The 17,663-nt window shown below is 44.6% G+C and overlaps 1 protein-coding gene across 4 annotated transcripts; it reads left to right on the plus strand.

Annotated features, from left to right (window-relative positions):
• The first annotated feature begins 2,462 nt into the window (after positions 1–2,462).
• LOC123151219 (GDP-mannose transporter GONST1) lies at positions 2,463–6,678 on the plus strand. Of its 4 annotated transcripts, none has more exons than XM_044570961.1 (10): positions 2,463–2,700; positions 3,448–3,523; positions 3,674–3,899; positions 4,011–4,150; positions 4,712–4,841; positions 5,019–5,117; positions 5,288–5,442; positions 5,868–5,984; positions 6,050–6,147; positions 6,249–6,678. In XM_044570961.1, the coding sequence occupies exons 2-10, from the start codon at positions 3,468–3,470 to the stop codon at positions 6,305–6,307; spliced, it is 1,080 nt and encodes a 359-aa protein (XP_044426896.1). In that variant the 5' UTR covers positions 2,463–2,700; positions 3,448–3,467; the 3' UTR covers positions 6,308–6,678. The 4 variants fall into 4 exon arrangements, with proteins under 4 accessions (XP_044426896.1, XP_044426895.1, XP_044426897.1 ...); XM_044570960.1 differs by having other exon boundaries at positions 3,448–3,519; XM_044570962.1 differs by having other exon boundaries at positions 2,602–2,700; positions 3,674–3,763.
• The last annotated feature ends 10,985 nt before the right edge of the window (positions 6,679–17,663 follow it).

Consider the following 17,663-nt stretch of genomic DNA (forward strand, 5'->3'; position numbering starts at 1 on the left):
TAGTTGATTATTTGATATGTTTAGTCTATTTATGTGTGTTGCTTATTTATGTTTGCGGTAATTTAGTGATTGGACACGTTCAATCCATTGGTGTAATTGAAGACGTTCAACTCTTAGGCCAGACATGAAGTTGATAGATGGTTGCGGAAACCGACAGACCTGCAACGTGACAGGTGCATGCATCTTAAGGGGAACACAATTGTTGTAGGAGCACGATTGTCTATAGAACTTACTCCCTTCGGTCCTTTTTAGTTCGCATATAAGTTTTGTCCCAAGTCAAACTATTTCTACTTTACCAAATTTATAGGAAAAAGTACCAACATTCATAATACCAAATCAATATTGTTAGATTAATTATGAAATGTAGTTTCATATTATATATATATATATATGTATATATATATATATTTGGTATTGTAGATGTTGGTATTTTTTTATATAAATTTGGTCAAACTTTGCAAAGTTTGACTTGACAGAAATCTAATATGCAGAGTAAAAAGGACCGAAGGGAGTAATGCCTTTGTCCGGTCCTCATGACCACGAGAACCTTAATATCTTTACATTAACCACCGTAGGCATGATACAAAAAGTAGGATGAATGAATTATCTCAATACAGCACATCTTGAGGGATAACATTATGTGAGGGACCGTCCACCATCCATAGATGATCGTATCCTATAATGCAGATACTGACTTAGCCATCACGTGATATAGTTGTAAAGTTTAACTCTGTTCTGTGCCCGTACTTAACGAGAACGTACCTAGATGTCAGCAATCTCATCTAAAACATAACATATTTCACTTAGTTTATTTCCATTGTTTAGTTTAGCATTTATTTTTCTTTTGTTCTGGTACTTAGTTCTTCCTTTTATTGTTCCTCGACAACCTACTTACGTGAACTATTTCCAAACTTCGGTTTGGATGTGAGCGGGGTTGTGTTAAGTGACAATGCGGCTACGGGGATTGTGGTGGTATCCTATTCGTTCGCAGTGGGATCGACAAATCTTACTTATCGCAAAATTACTACATAGCCATGTGCACTTGCAGGTCATCAATGGTGCTGTTCTGAGCAACAACCAGCATCATGTTTTTTTCTACGTGCTTGAACCGACATCTCATCCTATTATAATCAGTGTGGCGTTTTGCTACATCACACCAAACGTCCAGAGGTGTGTGCTGGAATGGCGAGCAAATTTGTTGAAACCGCCGGCCAATTTTGCTGGATCCGGCTACAAAATTTGTTGCGCACCCGACGTCATCCCGTGAATCCCTCCAGTCCTACAACCGACTTCCTGAATTGCTCGAATCGGCAAACGGCGATGCTGGAACCGGAGAATGAGAATGCTACAAAGAACGACATCCATGCATCCCCGCCGGCGACGTTTTGCTGCAACACGGCGACATCGACGTCGTCAGTGTTGCATCGGTGTTGCTACAACTGTGCACACAGGAGTTGCAACCATCGGCGCCTTCATCGAAGAATGCTACAACCATGTCATGCACAAGGTACAACCATGCGCGCGCAAAGCTACAACCGTTGGCGTTTGCTACAATCTTGTACGCCGGAGCTGCAACCACTTGATGACGACGGGTGACGCTGGGGACGGCTACCGACCGGTGGGCCACAATTTTTGTTGGAACCGCGGGGTTTCTTTCCTTGACGATGACCACGGTGAGCTGCTTCTCTATTTTTTGCTGCAACTTGCCCCTATGCTACGAGCTATGAGCCAACCGGCGACAGGAGAAGGCAGGTTGCCGGTGGGCACTAGGCCGAGGATAAGCGTGGGCGGCGCGAGTGGAAGGCGAGCACGGCGACGAGGGAAGGTACGCGAGACGGCGAGATGCTGGGGAGCTACGCGAGCGCAAGATGCATGAGGAGGACGAAGGTCTCTGGGTGAACCGTTCTTTTGCTAAATCCAATGGCTACTGGCATCTAGCGGCTAACACGCTACCGACGCAAATTTGAGCCGGCGCTTAGACTGGCATATGAACAACACAATTATAAAAAACTTTCTTCTAGACGGCCCTCCTCAACACCCATATTTTCCGTCGCCACTGCTCCTCAGCCGACCCAGAATGAACTTTGTCAATCTTTAACAGATGTGGCCTCATAAAATTATTTTTCTGCCTTGTTCCTTTTTTTTGAGATTATTTTTCTGCCTTGTTCCTGGCTCTCTGCAATGAACGGACGGTCACGTCCACACGAAACACGCCACTTCATTTTGCTCAATTCATAAAAACTTTGCACGCCCAAAATAAAAGGGAGAAACAAATACTACCAGACTCAACATCCGCAGCACAGCGCAACCACTGCCGCGAGCTCGGTTGCCTTCCTTCCCAGTCACTGAAACATGGACCAGTGAGCAAGCGGGACCCGGCACTCAGCGACGAGACGGCCGATGCCGCAGCGCGCCGAAGATTATAAGCAGCAGCCGCAGGGGCGCAAAGCCAAGCTGGTTCAGCTGTATCAACTCGGTGGGGGCCCACCGGTCAGCCTGCGAACGTTCCTTCTTCCGCCGGATATTTTAAAAGCCAAGCAGCCCCCCTTCCGTTACTTTCCGAGTCGCCGCCGCTTCCAGCTCCTCCGCCGCGCTATACCGCCGAGCACCTCGCCGGCGCGGTCCCGCCACCGTCGCCGTGGGCCACGAGGGAGCCGCTCGGTTTCCCCGGGGACCTTGCTCCGTCGCCATGGCTTCCAGGTGAGCTCCCGGTCGACCTCTCTCGTTCTCCCAACCTCCACGTACGGCCATCTCCCGCGCCAGTTGCCTCGCCCGGTGGCTCACCTGAGCTCCGATGATCCATTCGGATACGGCGGTTGAGATTTCACGCCGGTTTAGTTGTGCCTTGCTTCCGATTAGGAGCCGTAGTGCTTAGGTTGGGCTGCTCAAAGGTTCGCTTGGTTTCCTGAACTTGCGATTCGATACCTGAAGCGCCAAATTGTTAATCGGATTCTTCCTTGTACATTTCTGACGATTAGCTCGACTTCAGGTTACTTCTGAAGCGTGCAGGCATGCGAAACCTCATTTCAGTTCGTCGCAGTTTGGCTTTTAGCCCCTCCAAGCTCCAAATAAATAGGAATTACTTGCAGAGCGTACTAGGTTGACGACTTATGTACTGCTCAGTGCAGTCCTGTCGAATTATGTTCAATACTAGTACCATTGGCTGGATAGTTTTGCAGCAGGTGCAGTACTAGTCCTGAAGCTAACTATAACTGGACAACCCCACTGAAATTGATCAATTTAGCCTAGCATGGTGACTCTTTAGGAGAATGCAAATGCTTATAGTTATCCTCTAGTATGATGCGTTTTGAAGTGCCATTGGTGTAATACACATGCTTGGTCCATGGGTTCAGATTTTAATTTAAGATGCTTCACAAGATATAAGCCAGCGAAAATTGATTTAATAATTGGATTACTGTTGATTGGAAGAGTTCCATTATCTTGCAGAAACCCTCCGTTAGTCATTCATGTTGATCCCGACGGCCCTCCTGGGAGAAAAGCACCAGACATTGGCAACAGGCATGTAAGCTTCCCTTGATCAGTAGTGTCTTAAAAAAACAAAATAATCTGAAAACATCTTCTGAACCTTATTCTCGTCAACGGAAATATCTTGGAAGCAATCATCATGCAAGCTAACACAACCCGTTGTATTTCTGGCTCATATATTCTCCAGATCTATGATGGGAACTTCCTGTGTTGATGACACAGACCTGGAAGATGTTAAGGCCTCAAAAGATAGAGATATGCCTTCACACTTACTCAGGTTCCCAAACATTCAGAATCAGTCTCTTCTGTCTGGTTTTGCTTACTGCATAGCATCCTGCAGCATGATTTTAGTTAATAAGTTTGTGTTGTCTGGCTATGGTTTCAACGCTGGAATATTCCTCATGATTTACCAGGTAATTTTGTATTACTGACTGTATACATCTCATGCAATTGTGTTTTCCTTCTGCGTTGTTTCTATGATGGTTGGGTGACATTGATAGTGTCTTCATCACGTTTTACTGCAGAACATTGTATCAGTGACCATAGTTTCTGCACTGTCCCTCTCTGGTGTTATCCCAACTGAACCATTAACATGGAAGTTAATCAAAGTTTGGTTGCCTGTGAACATCATATTTGTCGGAATGCTAATCACAAGCATGTTTAGGTATGGGTCAGATCTTCATATTATTTTGAGCTGAGCACTATTTTCTGTGCAGTATAGTTAGTCTGTACTTGTATCCAATTTGGTACCAGAATATGGAACAGTTTACTGAATTTAAGCACTTAATTATTTTTATTGTTAAATATTCCTTCATTTGATAAAATATGAAAACCACACTTTATTTCTTCGCTTCACTCTCACATGTCAGAACTATGTCTAAGGAACATCCCCCTTAATCAGTTTTGATGCTTAAGTTTTGACAGCTCATAAAGTTCACTTAGGGAGAAAAAGTTTTTTCTGCTGACGTTTGGTGGGTATTAAAATTTGTGATGAATATTTGTTGCAGCTCGTCTGATCTTGCTGTATTCATGGTCAATTAGTTCGATATGATAATGATAAACCTGAGTCAGTTTCTAGGCTTTCAGAACATTTTGAGTTGAGTTTTTCAAAATGAGCTGTGAAGAAATTGCTCTTCAACTTGTAATAACGATGCATCAGACTGAAGTTAGTAGTCTTTCTTAAAATATATTTCCTGCACCTTTTAATATTTTCTGTATCTTCCAGTTTGAAGTACATCAATGTTGCGATGTTGACTATCTTGAAGAATGTCGCAAATGTTCTTACTGCTTCTGGGGAAACCTACTTCTTTAAGAAGCAGCACGATAGACAAGTTTGGATTTCTCTTATGTTGATGGTATGTCAATATTAGAAGTTACGCATGTTGCCTGATGGGCTTATTTTCTTCTTCAGTTGCTGAATAATTGCACGTAGTTGATTTGTTACCTTACATCTAATCATCATAGGTGTTCTTACTACGGTGACTCGAAATAACAGTGTACCGAAGACTTGACTCACCCTTATGTTTCTGTAGATAATCTCAGCAATTGCAGGAGGAATAACGGATCTCTCATTTCATGCAGTCGGCTATACATGGCAGATCTTAAATTGTTTTCTGACAGCATCGTATTCGGTATTCTTCTTGATGCCACTGAATCTCCTGAAAACTGAAAACTGTTTCTCCTCTCAAATGTTTTAGATTCTTATCTCCAGTCCCATAGATTGACACTAGTTTATGGGACAAATATCTTCAGTTCTGAGGTCCCTCTATACAAATTTGAACAAATGAACTGTTTTTTCCAGCTTACACTGCGGCATGTAATGGACAGTGCGAAGCAGGCCACCAAGTCTGGGAATTTGAATGAGCTTTCGATGGTTTTGCTGAACAACATTCTTTCACTACCATTGGGAATTATCCTCGTGCTTGGTTTTAATGAAGTGGAGTACCTGTTGGAAACGTAAGCCCGTGATTTGAACTTCATTCACTCACTTGTTCTAGCACAAACCTAATGAAAGTAGATATAAATTGTGTTACCTCCATCTGTGTAACAAGAGAACATCCGTCCTGAAAAATTTCCTTCCATGTCCTACCAAGATGCAATTAATCTTTTTTTTTTGCAAAAGAGGATGCAACTAATCCTTCTATTTTTATTTTATTTTTGCAAAAGAGGATGCAACTAATCCTTCTATTTTATTTTATTTTTGCAAAAGAGGATGCAACTAATCCTTCTATTTTATTTTATTTTTTGCAAAAGAGGATGCAACTAATCCTTTTTTGTTTGCAAAAGGGGATGCAACTAATCCAATCACATCTGCTAGCGATCTTTTTTACTATGATTGCAAATATTATACTCTTCAGTCTTATGAAAAAGTGAATTTACAGGCCTCTTCTGAGGATGCCTATGTTTTGGCTAGTCATCACTGCAAGTGGAGTTTTGGGGCTTGCTATCAGCTTTACTTCGATGTGGTTTCTTCGTCAGACAAGCGCAACAACTTATAGGTACCAAATGATGGATGCACTTCGCTCTCGGTGAGGTTCTAACGCTGATATTGCTCCTGTTACAGCCTTGTGGGGTCTCTCAACAAGATCCCACTCTCTATCGCCGGGATCCTGCTCTTCAAAGTCCGCACAAGCATGGAGAACTCCATAAGTATACTGCTTGGTATGTTTTGCCTATGCTGATACCAAACATATATTACCTATGGGCTGACACATACACACTTCATCACTAACAGAAAGAATAATGTACCGTTGATCTTGTAGGTCTATTAGCAGGGGTGTTTTTCGCCAGGGCGAAATTGCGCAACAACTCCCAGTCCTAAGCTGCCGGCCAAGCTGTACATATAGGTGCTAGAAGAGTGCAGTATTCTGCTGATCACCAAAAGCAAGATGCTCCCTCAAATTACACTCTGGGAAAATTTGTGCAGGTGCGAGGTTCTTTCCCAGTTGGCAAAGGAGGGAGACAGCATCATGTTGGTTAGCCTGGGGCTAATGTTTTCTTTTTCTTTTCTTCTGGGCGACGACCTGAACCCTGTTGTTGCTGCTCGAGTGTTGGTGGTATACGTCTTAGTTGTTGCATGTATGATAGTCATACAGATAGGTACTGCTCAAATCCCTGGTGGTGGTGGGTGGGTTGATGCACTGCAATGTGTGTATGTCTATATGAGAAGTGCACCAGCTCTGAGTACTGCAATCTGCAGTGGCAAAGCCCTTTGATCCTCTGCATCATAGAAAACCTTAACCAACGCATGTTTGGTTGCACTATGATGGACAAAACATAGCACTCTATGGATTTTTTTTCCTAGGGAGACAACTTATGTTACTCGAAAAAAAAATCTTATGTTTTTTTAGTCCGTCGACTAAACATGGCCACAAATTGGGGTCTACGTCGGCGGCATGATATGAAAACACTAGTGTTCACCTGACGGTGAAGCTGCGAGCGTCAATCGCAGATGTTTTTTTAGTCCCTCGACTAAACACGGCCACAAATTGGGGTCTACGTCGGCGGCCGCGGCCTAGAACGGAAACACTAGTGTTCACCAGACCTACTAAGCTGCGCGCGTCGATCGCTTCCGCGGCCGTCAGATCTGTTTTTTTTGTTTTTGAGGCGACTACATTTTTGCAACATAACCTCCGTTCCAAATATTTTTACAACATCACTGTTAGAAGGGAGAGAGATTTGGTGAAATAGTTGTTGTACTTGGAGTACAAGACAAGCCAAAACAAATCCTAGCCTATCTCGTCTTTCCTAATAATCAATATACTCAACATCCCCATAGTCACAACGGTAGCGACGCGGACGATGAGACTGGAGAAGAATCCGAAAGCAAGCCGACAGACCCCCCCCCCCCCCCCCCAGTCGTAACGATCGATGCATCGCGGAGTCGTGGCTGAAGTGGCAACGACGAGGTTGCTCAAGCAAGACGGTAGCCCTTTGTGTCATTGTCGAGGTAGCCGAGAGCGTAGGATGGTGTAGCCATGGTCGAGGTAGCCGTGCGAAGAATGTCGTGGTCGATGTCGAGTCGGAGTAGCCGGTGTCGAGGAAGTCGATGTGGAGTCGCGGGCGCAAAGAGACACCGAGTTAGCATGGGCGTAGTGGTGTCGAAGTTGAAGGAAATATGCCCTAGAGGCAATAATAAAGTTGTTATTTATATTTTCTTATATCATGATAAATGTTTATTATTCATGCTAGAATTGTATTAACCAGAAACTTAGTACATGTGTGAATACATAGACAAACAGAGTGTCACTAGTATGCCTCTACTTGACTAGCTCGTTGATCAAAGATGGTTAAGTTTCCTAGCCATGGACAAAGAGTTGTCATTTGATAAACGGGATCACATCATTAGAGAATGATGTGATTGACTTGACCCATCCATTAGCTTAGCATGATGATCGTTTAGTTTGTTGATATTGCTTTTTCCATAACTTATACATGTTCCTATGACTATGACATTATGCAACTCCCGAATACCGAAGGAACACTTAGTGTGCTATCAAACGTCACAACATAACTGGGTGACTATAAAGATACTCTGCAGGTGTCTCCGATGGTGTTTGTTGAGTTGGCATAGATCGAGATTAGGATTTGTCACTTCGTGTATCGAAGAGGTATATTTGGGCCCTCTCGGTAATGCACATCACTATAAGCCTTGCAAGCAATGTAACTAATGAGTTAGTTACGGGATGTAGCATTACGGAACGAGTAAAGAGACTTTCCGGTAATGAGATTGAACTAGGTATTGAGATACCGACGATCGAATCTCGGGCAAGTAACATACCGATGACAAAGGGAACAATATATGTTGTTATGCGGTTTGACTGATAAAGATCTTCGTAGAATATGTAGGAACCAATATGAGCATCCAGGTTCCGCTATTGGTTATTGACCGGAGATGAGTCTCGGTCATGTCTACATAGTTCTTGAACCCGTAGGGTCCGCACGCTTAACGTTCGATGACGATCGATATTATGAGTTTATGTGTTTTGATGTGCCGAAGGTAGTTCAGAGCCCTGGATGTGATCACGGACATGACGAGGAGTCTCGAAATGGTCGAGACATAAAGATTGATATATTAGACGGCTATATTCGGACACCGGAAGTGTTCGGGGTGGTTTCGGATAAAACCGGAGTGCCGGAGGATTACCGGAACCCCTCCCCCCGGGAAACTAATGGGCCTAGATGGACCTTAGTGGAGAGAGAGAGGGGGGCGGCCAGGGCAGGCCGCGCGCTCCTCCCCCTTGAGTCCGAATTGAACTAGGAGGGGGGCGGCGCCCCCCTTTTCCTTCCCCTCCCCCATTCCTTCATTCCCCCTCCTAGTAGGACTAGAAAAGGATGAATCCTACTCCTATTAGGAGGAGGATTCCTCCCCTCCTTGGGCGCCCCAAGGGCCGGCCAGCCTCCCCGTTGCTCCTTTAGAGCATCTCCAGTCGTTGCCCCCCAGGAGGCTTAAAAATCATCCCCTGGGGGCGAGCCGGCGATACAATCGGCGCTGGGGGCTGTTGGGCATCCAGTCGTCGCCCCTAGGCGCCGATATTGGCCCAGTTTTCGGCCCACTTTCGGCGAATAAAGGGCCCATATGGGCGAGAATAGGCCTATATTCGGCGTGGTTCGTCGTGACTCGGCGTTCAATTACCAACATAAATATTTTTTTTCACATAGTTCATCAAATAGTTCAACAAAATAGTGCAACAACAAATAGTTCAATACAAATTATATAGTTCAACAAATAAAAACTCATATTTCATCACACGTCACGCCCGACGTCGCCCTTGAGCCTCCATAGGTGCTCCACCAGATCCTGCTGAAGTTGATGATGCACCTGTGGGTCTCGGATCTCCTGACGCATATTGAGGTAGTCAGTCCAGGTTGCCGGTAGCTGGTGATCAACTTCGGCTAGAGGACGCTGCATGTAGTATGGTTCAATGTCAGACAGTGGCTCTTCTTGCTCGCTCTCGATGATCATGTTGTGTAAGATGACACAACAAGTCATGATCTCCCACATTTGATCTTTCGACCAGGTCTAAGCAGGGTACCGGACAACAACAAATCGAGATTGGAGCACACCAAATGCTCGCTCGACATCCTTCCGGCAAGCCTCCTGCACCTTGGCAAAGTGAGACTTCTTGCCTCCTGGCACAACGTTTGAGATAGTCTTCACAAATGTAGACCATCTCGAATAGTTGCCATCAGCTAGGAGTACCCCTTGTTGTAGTGCCGCCCATTGACCTCGAAGTTCACTGGAGGAGAATGACCTTCAACAAGCTTGGCAAAGACAGGGGAGCACTACAGCACGTTGATGTCATTGTGAGTTCCTGGCATACCAAAGGAGTGCCAATTCCAGAGGTCCTGTGTGGCCACCGCCTCAAGTACCACACTTCAACCGCCTTTGGCGCCTTTGTACATCCCCTGCCAAGAAAATGGGTAGTTCTTCCATTTCCAATGCATGCAGTCGATGCTTCCAAGCATCCCAGAAAATCCTCATCGTTGTCATGCACTTCTAGATCGAGGTGAATCCAAGTTTGCTGGTGCAATATCCATCTTGCACTTGAAGTAGTTGTCAAACTCCCGGATGGAATTCACAATCCTGAGGAAGAGCTTTGGGCTCATTCGATAACGGCACAGAAATGTTTTGTCGCCGTGAAGTGGAGCATCGGCGAAGTAGTCGGAGTAGAGCATGCAGTAGCCTTCGAGACGATGCCGGTTCTTTGCTTTCACCCGCCCCGGCACCGAGCCACCTCGCCACGGATTTTCATTGCTCGCCAGCAGCTGGGCGAGGGCGGCGAGCACCATGAGATGCTCTTCTTCCTGGACGTCGGCCTCGAATTCCTCCTCCAGTAGCGCGGCGAGGGCTTCCTCGTCGTTCAAGTCCATCGCCGAGGCAGGCAAATCGCTGAACACCTTGCGCCCGGTGGGCGTGTACCCACCGCTAAACTGCCCCTCCGTGGCCGGAAACGGCGGCAAAAATGCCCAACTGCTGGTGGAGGGGCTGCCTCGGCGAACCTCTGCTCTTATTCCGGCGGGGATTGGCTATCTAGCGGTGAAGGGCGGCGGGCGGTGCCGGGATACAGCTAGTGGCGGCCGAGGGCGCGGGGGTGGGAGGCGAGTCGGGGAAGAAAAACTTGTCTTTCCACCTAACGGCGTGGGCCAGCCACGCTTTTCCCTTGCGCCGGAGTCCCCGCTCGCCCCCAGTGCGCCGGGTTTGGCCTGTGATTGCCGGACCCAAAAACGGGCCGAACCGGTGATTTTCAGCGTCCTGGGGGCGCGACTTGGGCGTTTTTTCGGTGCCGACGCCGAAAAAGTGGCCTGGGGGCCTGTTGGGGGCGCGGCTGGAGATGCTCTTATATACAGGGGCAGGGGGACACCCTAGAACACACAAGTTGACATTGTTTAGCCGTGTGCGGTGCCCCCCTCCATCATAATCCACCTCGGTCATATTGTTGCAGTGCTTAGGCAAAGCCCTGCACCGGTAGCTTCATCATCACCATCATCATGCCGTCGTGCTAACGAAACTCTCCCTCGACGCTCAGCTGGATCTAGAGTTCGCGGGACATCACCAAGCTAAACGTGTGCAGATCGCGGAGGTGCCATATCTTCAGTGCTAGGATCGGTCGGATCGTGAAGATGTTCGACTACATCAACCGCGTTATCATAATGCTTTCGCTTACGGTCTACGAGGGTACGTGGACTATACTCTTCCCTCTCGTGGCTATGCATCACCTAGATACACCTAGATAGATCTTGCGTGTGTGCAGGAAATATTTTGAAGTTACTGCGTTCCCCAATAGTGGTATCAGAGCCGGGTCTATGCGTAGATGTTATATGCACAAGTAGAACACAAAGGAGTTGTGGGCGTGGGTATATACATATTGCTTGCCATCACTAGTTGATTCTTGATTCAGCGGTATTGTTGGATGAAGCGGCTCAGACCGACATTACGTGTACGCTTATGCGAGACTGGTTCTACCGACGTTCTTCGCACATAGGTGGCTAGTGGGTGTCAGTTTTTCCAACTTTAGTTGAAGATTCAATGAACATGGTTCTTTCTGAAGATCAAAAAGCAATCACTATACCACGTTTTGGTTTTTTATGCGTAGGTAAGAACAATTCTTGCTCAGCCCGTAGCAGCCACGTAAAACTTGCAACAACAAAGTAGAGGACGTCTAACTTGTTTTTGCAGGGCATGTTGTGATGTGATATGGTCAAGACATGATGCTAAATCTTATTGTATGAGATGATCATGTTTTGTAACGGAGTTATCGGCAACTGGCAGGAGCCATATGGTTGTCGCTTTATTGTATGAAATGCAATAGCCATGTAATTGATTTACTTTATCACTATAAGCGATAGCGATATCGTAGAAGCAATAGTTGGCGAGACGACAACGATGCTTCGATGAAGATCAAGGTGTGAAGCCGGTGACGATGGTGATCATGACGGTGCTTTGGAGATAGAGATCAAAGGCATAAGATGATGATGGTCATATCATATCAGTTATATTGATTGTATGTGATGTTTATCCTTCATGTATCTTATTTTGCTTAGTTCGGCGGTAGCATTATAAGATGATCTCTCACTAAATTTGAAGGTACAAGTGTTCTCCCTATGTATGCACCGTTGCTACAGTTCGTCGTGCCGAGACACCACGTGACGATCGGGTGCGATAAGCTCTACGTTCACATACAACGGGTGCAAGCCAGTTTTGCACACGCGGAATACTCGGGTTAAACTTGACGAGCCTAGCATATGCAGATATGGCCTTGGAACATTGAGGCCGAAAGGTCGAGCATGAATCATATAGTAGATATGATCAACATAGTGATGTTCACCATTGAAAACTACTCCATCTCACGTGATGATCGGACATGCTTCAGTTGATATGGATCACGTGATCACTTAGATGATTAGAGGGATGTCTATCTAAATGGGAGTTCTTAAGTAATTTGATTAATTGAACTTTAATTTATCATGAACTTAGTACCTGATAGTATTTTGCATGTCTATGTTGTTGTAGATAGATGGCCCATGCTGTTGTTCCATTGAATTTTAATGCGTTCTAGAGAAAGCTAAGTTGAAAGATGATGGTAGCAATTACACGGATTGGGTCCGTAACTTGAGGATTATCCTCATTGCTGCACAGAAGAATTACATCCTAGAAGCACCGCTAGATGACAAACCCACTGGAGGAGCAACACCAGATGTTGTGAACACCTGGCAGAGCAAAGCTGATGACTACTCGATAGTTCACTGTGCCATGCTTTACAGCTTAGAACCGGGACTTCAACAACGTTTTGAACGTCATGGAGCATATGAGATGTTCCAGGAGTTGAAGTTAATATTTCAAGCAAATGCTCGGATTGAGAGATATGAAGTCTCCAATAAGTTCTACAACTGCAAAATGGAGGAGAATAGTTCCGTCAGTGAACATATACCCAGAATGTCTGGGTACCACAACCACTTGACTCAACTGGGAGTTAATCTTCCTGATGATAGTGTCATTGACAGAGTTCTTCAATCACTACCACCAAGCTACAAGAGCTTCGTGATGAACTATAATATGCAAGGGATGGATAAGACAATTCCCGAGCTCTTCACAATGCTAAAGGCTGCGGAGGTAGAAATCAAGAAGGAGCATCAAGTGTTGATGGTCAAAAAGACCATCAGTTTCAAGAAAAAGGGTAAAGGGAAGAAGGGGAACTTAAAAAAGAACAGCAAGCAAGTTGCTGCTCAAGTGAAGAAGCCCAAGTCTGGGCCTAAGCCTGAGACTGAGTGCTTCTATTGCAAAGGGACTGGTCACTGGAAGCAGAACTTCCCCAAGTATTTGGCGGAGAAGAAGGATGGCAAAGTGAAAGGTATATTTGATATACATGTTATTGATGTGTACCTTACTAATGCTCGCAGTAGCGCCTGGATATTTGATACTGGTTCCGTTGCTATTATTTGCAACTCGAAACAGGGGCTACGGATTAAGCGAAGATTGGCTAAGGACGAGGTGACGATGCGTGTGGGAAATGGCTCCAAAGTCGATGTGATCGACGTCGGCACGCTACCTCTACATCTACCTTCGGGATTAGTTTTAGACCTAAATAATTGTTATTTGGTGCCAGCGTTGAGCATGAACATTATATCTAGATCTTGTTTGATGCAAGACGGTTATTCATTTAAACCGGAGAATAATGGTTGTTCTATTTATATGAATAATATCTTTTATGGTCATGCACCCTTGATGAGTGGTCTGTTTTTGTACTAAATCTTGATAGTAGTGATACACATGTTCATAGTATTGAAGCCAAAAGATGTAAGTTTAATAATGATAGTGCAACTTATTTTTGGCACTGCCGTTTAGATCATATTGGTGTAAAGCATATGAAGAAACTCCATGCCGATGGACTTTTGGAATCACTTGATGCTTGCAAACCATGCCTCATGGGCAAGATGACTAAAACTCCATTCTCCGGAACAATGCAGCGAGGAACAGACTTGTTGGAAATAATACATATTGATGTATGCGGTCCGATGAATGTTGATGCTCGCGGCGGGTATCGTTATTTTCTTACCTTCATAGATTATTTAAGCAGATATGGGTATATCTACTTGATGAAACATAAGTCTGAAACATTTGAAAAGTTCAAAGAATTTCAGAGTGAAGTAGAAAATCATCGTAACAAGAAAATTAAGTTTCTACGATCTGATCTGGAGGTGAATATTTGAGTTATGAGTTTGGTCTTCATTTGAAACAATGCGGAATAGTTTCGCAATTCAAGCCACCTGGAACACCACAACGTAATGGTGTGTCCGAACGTCGTAACCGCACTTTATTAGATATGGTGTGATCTATGATCTCTCTAACTGATTCACCGCTATCGTTTTAGGGTTATGCTTTAGAGATGGCTGCATTCACGTTAAATAGGGCAGCATCAAAATCCGTTGAGACGACACCTTATGAACTGTGGTTTGGCAAGAAACCCAAGTTGTCATTTCTTAAAGTTTGGGGCTGCGATGCTTATGTGAAAAAACTTCAACCTGATAAGCTCAAACCCAAATCGGAGAAATGTGTCTTCATAGGATACCCAAAGGAGACTATTGGGTACGCCTTCTATCATAGATCCGAAGGCAAGATATTCGTTGCTAAGAATGGATCCTTTCTATAGAAGGAGTTTCTCTCGAAAGAAGTGAGTGGGAGGAAAGTAGAACTTGACGAGGTAATTGTACCTACTCCCTTATTGGAAAGTAGTTCATCACATAAATCAGTTCCAGTGATTCCCACTCTAGTAAGTGAGGAAGCTAATGATGATGATCATGAAACTTCTGATCAAGTTACTACCGAACCTGTAGGTCAACCAGAGTAAGATCCGCACCAGAGTGGTATGGCAATCCTGTTCTGGAGGTCATGTTACTTAACCATGACGAACCTACGAACTATGAGGAAGTGATGATGAGCCCATATTCCGCAAAATGGCTTGAGGCCATGAAATCTGAGATGGGATCCATGTATGAGAACAAAGTGTGGACTCTGGTTGACTTGCCCGTTGATCGGCAAGCCATAGAGAATAAATGCATCTTCAAGAAGAAGACTGACGCTGACAGTAATATTACTGTCTACAAAGCTCGACTAGTTGTGAAAGATTTTCGACAAGTTCAAGGAGTTGACTACGATGAGACCTTCTCACCCGTAGTGATGCTTAAGTCCGTACGAATAATGTTAGCGATTGCCGCATTTTATGATTATGAAATTTGGCAAATGGATGTCAAAACTACATTCCTTAATGGATATCTTAAAGAAGAGTTGTATATGATGCAACTAGAAGGTTTTGTCGATCCAAAAGGTGCTAACAAAGTGTGCAAGCTCCAGCGATCCATTTATGGACAGGTGCAAGCCTCTCGGAGTTGTAATATACGCTTTGATAGTGTGATCAAAGCATATGGTTTTATACAGACTTTTGGAGAAGCCTGTATTTACAAGAAAGTGAGTGGGAGCTCTGTAGCATTTCTGATATTATATGTGGATGACATATTGCTGATAAGAAATGATACTTCATTTCTAAATAGCATAAAAGGATACTTGAATAAGAATTTTTCAATGAAAGACCTCGGTGAAGCTGCTTATATATTGGGCATCAAGATCTATAGAGATAGATCAAGACGCTTAATTGGACTTTCGCAAAGCATATACCTTGATAAGGTTTTGAAGAAGTTCAAAATGGATCAAGTAATGAAAGGGTTCTTGCCTGTGTTACAAGGTGTGAAGTTGAGTCAGACTCAAATGCCCGACCACTACAAAAGATAGAGAGAAAAATAAATTCATTCCCTAGGCTTCAGCCATAGGTTCTATCATGTATGCAATGCTGTGTACCAGACCTGATGTGTGCCTTGCTATTAGTTTAGTGGGGAGGTACCAAAATAATCCAGAAGTGGATCACCGGACAGCGGTTAAGAACATCCTGAAATACCTGAAAAGGACTAAGGATATGTTTCTCGTTTATGGAGGTGACAAAGAGCTCGTCGTAAACGGTTACGTCGATGCAAGCTTTGACACTGATCCGGATGACTCTAAGTCACAAACTGGATACATATTTTTATTAAAAGGTGGAGCTGTCAGTTGGTGCAGTTCCAAGCAGAGCGTCGTGGCGGGATCTACATGTGAAGCGGAGTACATAACTACTTCGGAAGCAGCAAATGAAGGAGTATGGATGAAGGAGTTCATATCCGATCTAGGTGTCATACCTAGTGCATCGGGTCCAATGAAAATCTTTTGTGACAATACTGGTGCAATTGCCTTGGCAAAGAAATCCAGATTTCACAAGAGAACCAAGCACATCAAGAGACGCTTCAATTCCATCCGCGATCAAGATTTGCAAGATACATATGGATCTGAATGTTGCAGACCCGTTGACTAAGCCTCTCTCACGAGCAAAACATGATCAACACCAAGACTCCATGGGTGTTAGAATCATTACAATGCAATCTAGATTATTGACTCTAGTGCAAGTGGGAGACTGAAGGAAATATGACCTAGAGGCAATAATAAAGTTGTTATTTATATTTCCTTATATCATGATAAATGTTTATTATTCATGCTAGAATTGTATTAACCGAAAACTTAGTACATGTGTGGATATATAGACAAACAGAGTGTCACTAGTATGCCTCTACTTGACTAGCTCGTTGATCAAAGATGGTTAAGTTTCCTAGCCATGGACAAAGAGTTGTCATTTGATAAACGGGATCACATCATTAGAGAATGATGTGATTTACTTGACCCATCCATTAGCTTAGCGGATGATCGTTTAGTTTGTTGCCATTGCTTTCTACATAACTTATACATGTCCTATGACTATGAGATTATGCAACTCCCGAATACCGGAGGAACACTTAGTGTGCTATCAAACGTCACAACATAACTGGGTGACTATAAAGATACTCTATAGGTGTCTCCGATGGTGTTTGTTGAGTTGGCATAGATCGAGATCAGGATTTGTCACTCCGTGTATCGAAGAGGTATCTCTGGGCCCTCTCGGCAATGTAACTAATGAGTTAGTTAGGGATGTAGCATTACGGAACAAGTAAAGAGACTTACCGGTAACGATATTGAACTAGGTATTGAGATACCGACGATCGAATCTCGGGCAAGTAACATACCGATGACAAAGGGAACAACGTATGTTGTTATGCGGTTTGATCGATAAAGATCTTCGTAGAATATGTAGGAACCAATATGAGCATCCAGGTTCTGCTATTGGTTATTGACCGGAGATGAGTCTCGGTCATGTCTACATAGTTCTTGAACCCGTAGGGTCCGCACGGTTAATGTTCGATGATGATCAATATTATGAGTTTATGTGTTTTGATGTACCAAAGGTAGTTCGGAGTCCCGGATGTGATCACGGACATGACGAGGAGTCTCGAAATGGTCGAGACATAAAGATTGATATATTGGACGGCTATATTCGGACACTGGAAGTGTTCGGGGTGGTTTCGGATAAAACCGGAGTGCCGGAGGGTTACCGGACCCCCCCTCCCGGGGAACTAATGGGCCTAGATGGGCCTTAGTGGAGAGAGAGAGAGAGAGAGAGAGAGAGAGGGGCGGCCAGGGCAGGCCGCGCCCCCCTCCCCCTTGAGTCCGAATTGGACTAGGAGGGGGGCGGCGCCCCCCTTTTCCTTTCCCTCTCCCACTCCTT

This window comes from Triticum aestivum, chromosome 7A (assembly GCF_018294505.1).
Source record: "Triticum aestivum cultivar Chinese Spring chromosome 7A, IWGSC CS RefSeq v2.1, whole genome shotgun sequence".
NCBI lineage: Eukaryota > Viridiplantae > Streptophyta > Magnoliopsida > Poales > Poaceae > Triticum > Triticum aestivum.